We start from the raw sequence: 6,791 nt of genomic DNA, 5'->3' as shown, positions 1-6,791 counted from the left end.
TATATGTGTCTCAATTTTTTCTAGTGTCGAATAGTCTTAGTTATTGGCCGTTGAAAAGCAGTGTACCGGTAGTGGCGTTTTGGCCGTTTAAGGGTTAAAAGGAATTGATTTTCGACTAATTTTCAACTAAAGTGAAGAATTTTCAAGTAATAGGATTAAGTTTCTACCAAAAAGACAATTTTTCAAACAAATACATTAGTTTATAACCAAGTAGTTGAATTTTAACTAAAAAATATTCATTTTCCACAAAAAATAAAATACAAGAAGTTCAAGTTTTGAACAGGGTAACATAATTTAAAGATGGTTATGAAATTTTGTTACAAGCGGAGATCCCTGGTTACACTTGTTAAAAACATTTTTTAACACAATCTTCAAAATAATTGAATAGTTATATATTTTCAGTTTAAAAGGAATTTCTCACAAGAAAAAAAATTTTCAACTAAAGCGATGAATTTTCTACCAAAAAATGCGATTTTTCAACAAAATATAGAAATTTTCAACGAAAAAGTTGAATTTCGAACAATAAATGATTAATTTTCAACCTAAAATGGAGCAGTTAAATTTTCAGTTGAAAAAATGAATTTTCATCAAAAATTATTATGCTTTTACTAGAATAATTGAATTTTAGACCAAAATGATTTTTTTTCATTCAAAAAGATTAATTTCTGTTAAAAAGACCAAATTTTAAATAAAAAAGATAATTTTTCAACCAAAAATTGAAAAGGTACTTTCATTTCTAGTTGAAAAAAATTAATGTTCAACCAAAGAGATGCATTTTTGAGTAAAGTGATAGGTTATTAAACTGGAATAATTACAATCTTAGCTAAAAAAATTTAGTATAAAAAAATTCTCAAGAAAATAGTTTCCACCAGTAGTTGAATTTTCGGCAAAAAAAATCAATTTTCCGTCAAAGGAAAAACATATTTTCAAATGAATAGTTTATTTTTTAACCACAAAAATGAATTTCCAATTAAAATAGTGAATCTCCAACAGAAAAATTAATTTTTAACAAAAAAGTTTAACTTTCAACCAAGTAATTCCGTTTGATTAAAAAAAAGATAAATTCTGGACGAAAAAAGTCGTAGTTGATATTTAAACCAAAAAGGATTTTAATTTTGAATAAAAACCGGTTGATTTCAGCCAAAGAAGTCGACATTTTAACAAAAGTTGAATTTTCAACTAAGAAAGTTTTTTCAGTCGATACAAATTGCAAACAAACTGTTGAATTTTCCAGCTAAAATATGAACTTTCAAGCAAGAAGATTAATTTTATACTGAAAAAAAACGACTTTTTAACCACTATAAATTTTCAAGTGAAAAAAATCATCAACAAAAATAAAATTTTGTCAATTTCTTTCATACGAATTGAGGGATTGATTCGAAACGAAATTTGAATAGAAACCTATAAAAAAAGGGAGAAAGGGTACATTTGGTTCCAAATTATCGATTTCGGGAGTTTTTTAAATTGAAGGAGAAAAAAAAGGGATGGACCGTGATCCCTGGAATAATTTTAGAGCGGCTTACCGAACTCTCCACAACCATTCCGTGGAAGAATTAGTTTTGTTTTTGATTTCTTGCTGGAGTTTAAGGAACTGTTGAAGAATCCAAACAAGTCTGCCCGCATCTTCGGTTCGATGATAAAAAAATAAAAGTCTTCGCAAATAGAGAACGAGTTCTTCAACACTCAAGTGTTTGTTTCCCAATGCTTGCTGCATTTTGTCAAATTCGTACCTCTGCCATTTTTTCATCAGCTGCCTCGCAACGAAACTGCGACCATATGCCTGGATTTTAACAACAGCTTCATGTTTTCTTCGTTGTTGTTCACGTTTCAACCGTTCCAACTGTGCGTGCTGCAAAAGTGCAGCTTTTTCGCCCCTGCGACTTGCTCCAGCCAAATTTTGCTGAGGCTTACGCTTGTAGTCTCCCTCGAAATTATACATATTTCATCTGAATCGCAAAATATGAAGCACGAGGTCTCTCTCCAAATCTCTGGATGCATCACACACTCTTAAACAGTTTTTTTCATTCTTCTCGGAAACATTACAAACAATTTAAAATGAACATAAACTGCGTGAGTCACTTTCTTCAATTGAGGTTATGTTCGCTAAACTCCCTTATTCTAGTTTCTGTACTCGCTAATTCGATTAAATTCACCTGGAATTACGCGAGTGGGACTTCAATCTTGAAGTTACAGGAATATTCCTTTTAAGGTAGAAGAGAATCACTTTTAACAATTGCTCATTTCGAAACGATGACACTACAAATCATAAAATCGGGAATGATGAATTTGCATATATATGTTGCGATATTCTTGATTTTTTATTGACTCTTTTTCGAGTGAGGCTCAGCCGAACTTTTCAATGCTTTTCAGAAGGACGTCTCGAGGCCAGAGAAATGCACTCACTATTTCTACACCCTTCCTTTTTTTTAAATGATCCTTTCGTCCTTCGAGTTTGATTTGCTCTTTTTCTCAGTGAAATTGCGAACGAGGCGAGTACATAAATGCAGATTCTTTTCTTGCGATGTGACAAACTTTCACAGATAATCAATAAATATTATTTTTCAACATGTCCACGCTTTTTTGTCATTTTAATTCATTTTGCAAATTTTTGTCTGGTGTAATATATCACTATCATGACACCACTACATTTGCACTTTTGTACACATGTACACGGAGTCAAAGCAAGTGCGCATGCGTCGATAATTCGAGGGTTTATTCAAATTTTGAAGTTTGCGTATATATAATCATTTATGACAATATAATTTACGACTATTATAATTGAAAATTACTTTAAATAGTGTTTTAGATGATAGCAGAATATTTTTAGTTATTTTATAACGTTAGATATTTTTATAATGTAAAATGTTCTGCGCTTGCGCAATTTATTTGTTATGGATCGGCAGATAATCGTTAGTGATAAATAAGAAAATTAAATCATTCATTACTCGAGTAAAACAAGTGTTTTAGTTTGTTTTTCAATTATTTTGCGATTGGAAGGTAAGTACGACATTATTGTCTACTTTTTTGTAACATTTTGTCACCCGGTAGCCAAAAGTCTGACAGTTTTTCAAAGCAAGAGTTCATGTTTGAGGTTAGAATATTTCACATCTGTTTAGATATATAGTTTAGATGGTTTAGATTTTCGGGAAAAGGAATTTTCCATCATTTATATCATTCCGGCTGATTGTGAAGAATTAGATATAATTTTATAATCAATAATTGATTACCTATCACACCTATCACATATAAATGGGATGTTTCGAAAGGCATTATTAAATATTCACTTTTTATCAGAGTCTCATATTTTCGACAAAAAATTCGCCATATTTTGCACCGATTTTTTGAATGGAGTTGTGAGAAATACGAGTAATTTGTAAGTCAACAAATTTCATTTTTAATCTTTACAAAACTGATTAGTATTTACTTTAAAAGTACGCACTTCGTCTTTAAGAATTTTTTTTACAAAGTATAGGCCTACACCATGATGTGGAAATTTCAAGTTGTGATAATGAACGATTACTTTCAATTCTGATTAGCATGAATTCATTATAATTTAAAAATTATTTAGCAATGTTAGATTATTTTTCAAAATTTTTAACCAAAACGGATTACTTGTTAACAAAATTGTCGAATTTTTAACAAAATAATGAGCTTTTATCAAAATAAAGACATACATGAATTTCCAACCGAATTGATTTTTCAACTAAAAAAAGTTAAATTTTTAAGCAAAAATGGAATAATTACTAGATTTTCACATTAAAAAAATTAATTTTTTGAACAAAATAGTTAAGTTTTCGGTCAGAGATCAATTTTCTAGTAAATGCAATTTTAGCGAAAATAGTTGAATTAGCAACCAAAAACCAAAAAAATCAATTTTCAACCAAAAACGGAGAAATTATAATTTTGATTTTTTAAAATTAATTTTTTACTGAAAAAAAGAATTTTCAACAAAATAAATCATTTAGCAACCAAATTGTGTATTTATCAACTAAAATAATAAATTTTCAACTATTAAATATAAATTTTCAGCCAAAAATGGAAGAATTAGGTTTTAAATTTTTTTAAAATTATTTAAAAAGAACGAATTTTCAGCAAAGTAAACTAAGTTTTCAACAAATAATTGAATTATCAGCCAAAAAGATAAATTTTCAGCAAAAAGGGTGAAATTAGATTATCAATTTTTTTTTAAATTAATTTTTTACTAAAAAAAGAAAAATAATTTTCAACAAGATAAATCATTTATCAATCAAATTGTTGAATTGTAAACTAAAATAATAAATTTTCAATTATAAAATATAAGTTTTCAACCAAAAATGGAAGAATTAGGTTTTCAATTTAAGAAAATTAACTTAAAAAAAAAACGAATTTTCATCAACATAAACTAACTATTCACAAAATAGTTGACTTATCAACCAAAAACATAAATTTTCAGCAAAAAAGGTGAAATTAGATTATCAATTTTAAAAAAGTTAATTAAAAAAAAAAACTAATTTTCAACAAAATAAATCGTTTCTAAAAATACTAAAAGTTGATTTTCTCAAGAAACCCACTTAAATTTGTGTCAATTTTTCGTTGAATTTTTACGATCACAAGGAAAATATCTTGTGAGTTTTATGCGGGCTAAAACTTTTGTGTCCAAGAGAATTTTTTTTTCATAAAATTGAATAAAAACAAGTTTAAGGACTAGAAAGGTATGTGCAATTTCTGTGAAAAGGAGCAAACCCTACCTTTTTTATTTAAAAAAAAGTATTTTTTACAAATTTTTGTTTTAATAAAAAGATATTCTATACGTTTTTTGCGAGCTAAGACATTTTTCTGTTTAAGAGAATTCTTATTTTTTGTTCTAAAAATTGAATTTTTTTTTAAACGGTACAAGATATCATAAAGGAGTAAAAAACTTTTTGTAGAACTTTTTTAACTGTGCAAACATTTTCTGAACATTTTTTCGTATCTGTTGTTGTAAGCAAGAAAAATACGAAAATTTGATTTTATGAAAATAAATTCTCCTGGACACAAAAGTTATTTAGCCTGCATAAAACTTACAACATATTTTCCTTATGATAGTATAAATTCAATAAAAAAATGTAAGTGTCGGTTTTTTGAGAAAATCGACTTTTAGTATTTTCAGAAAAACCGCCGCCATTTTTTTAGTTTTAAAATTTTCTTATCTAACTTTAAAGAAAAATTTGGGGTTTTTTGAAAAACGAAGCCAAAAATTCAAATACGCATAACTTCGTGATTTTTTTTTTCACAAATCACAGAAATACATATCGCCTAATTTCCTCTAAAAACAACATATTTTGTCGTCTACAGATTCTGCGACTTCAAGTTTGTACTTGTCTGATTTGTAATGGATTCGGTCATAAATTTTGAACTATAAAAGATAATTTTCCAACCAAACATGGAAAAATTAGATTTTCAAATTAAAAAAATTAATTTTTTACCGAAAAAACTAATTTTTAATCAAATAAATTACTTTTAAACAAATTATTGAATGATCAACCCAAAACAATGAATTTTTAATTATAAAAGGTAAATTTTCAACCAAATATGGGGAAATTAGATTTTCAATTTAAAAAATTATTCTTTTTAATACTAAAAAAAAACTAATTGTAAACAACCTACTATATAAACTTTGAACCGAATTGTTGAATTATCAACTAAAAACATGAATTTTCATCTTAAATGAAGAATCTTCGACCAAAAGACATGAATTCTCAATGAAAAATGTTATAGTTGATATTTCAACCAAAAAAGATACTTTTTATCAAAATTGAATTTTTAACTAACAAATTTTGTAAATTTTAAAATGGAATAATTACATTTTCACTTTAAAATTTAGTTTTGACAGCAACAAAAAATTCAGAAAAATATATTAATTTTCACCTAAAATGATAAATCTCCAACTGGAATAGTTAAATTTTGATTTAAATAATTATTTTTGCAACACAAAAAAACGGTTTCCAAAAAATAGGTTAATTTTGAAACAAAGGCATGGATTTTTAATTAAAATGAAGAATCTTTAACCAAAATGATGCTTTTTAACCAACTTGTTTAATTTTAAACAAAGTAGATTAATTTTTAAACAAAAACATCAATTATTAACTCAGAAGATTAATTTTGTACCTGAAAATACGAATTTGAAAGACGTACTTGAATTTTCAACCATATAATTGAATTTGTATCTAAAAAGGATAGATTTTCATTTAAAAATGGATTAATTAGATTTTCATTTTAAAAAATGTAGTCTTTACAAAAAAATAATAACAAATTTTAAACTAAGATTATTAATTGAGAAGAATAATTTTGTACTGAAAAAGTTGAATTTGAAATACGCGCATGAGTTTTCAACCAAATCATTACATTATTCACTACAAAAAATAAACTTGCAATAAAAAATGAAATAATTCATTTTTTAGATTTAAAACAATATTTTTTTACAAAAAAAAAACAACAATTCTCAACAAAATAGTTAAATTTTCATTCAAAGAGATAAATTAAAAAAAATTAATACGTTTTTAACCAAATAGTTGAAGTATCAACCAAAAACATGAATTTTCAATTATAAAAGATGGTTTTTCAACCAGAAATGGTATAATTAAATTTTCATAGAAAAAAATTTATTTTCTATTAACAGAAAACGAATTTTAAAACAAATAAATGGAATTTCAACCAAATAATTGAATTATCACAGGCCGACAAAATTTGACAAAGGTCCGGAACCAGAGACCAGACCTAGTATACCCGAAGGTTTTTGCTGCGCTGAATCCGAATCCGATCTCAGAAAAATT

General features: G+C 26.5%; 2 protein-coding genes across 4 annotated transcripts in view; one reads left to right on the top strand and one right to left on the bottom strand.

Annotated features, from left to right (window-relative positions):
* Positions 1-2,640, bottom strand: part of LOC117167511 (ubiquitin-protein ligase E3C) — a 21,367-nt gene extending 18,727 nt beyond the window's left edge. Inside the window, exon 1 of the mRNA XM_033352510.1 lies at positions 1,524-2,640. Within this exon, the coding sequence (XP_033208401.1) occupies positions 1,524-1,939 (416 nt within the window). The 5' untranslated portion in view covers positions 1,940-2,640. The remainder of the gene's footprint in view (positions 1-1,523) is intronic.
* A 251-nt stretch (positions 2,641-2,891) lies between these two features.
* LOC117167719 (leukotriene A-4 hydrolase) overlaps positions 2,892-6,791 on the top strand; it is a 39,655-nt gene continuing 35,755 nt past the window's right edge. The window contains exon 1 of one of the 3 annotated variants that reach the window (XM_033352866.1): positions 2,892-2,997. Coding sequence is in view for 1 of the 3 variants with exons in the window: in XM_033352864.1 (XP_033208755.1) it covers positions 3,255-3,373 (119 nt within the window). In the remaining 2 variants the exon portion in view is untranslated. Of the gene's footprint in view, positions 2,998-3,163; positions 3,374-6,791 lie in introns of those variants that run through there. The other 2 variants (XM_033352864.1, XM_033352865.1) reach the window with 2 other exon arrangements.

This window comes from Belonocnema kinseyi, chromosome 2 (genome assembly GCF_010883055.1).
Source record: "Belonocnema kinseyi isolate 2016_QV_RU_SX_M_011 chromosome 2, B_treatae_v1, whole genome shotgun sequence".
Classification (NCBI taxonomy): Eukaryota; Metazoa; Arthropoda; class Insecta; order Hymenoptera; family Cynipidae; genus Belonocnema; species Belonocnema kinseyi.
Note: the sequence above shows the minus strand (reverse complement) of the source record. Positions and strands in the feature narration are given on the sequence as shown.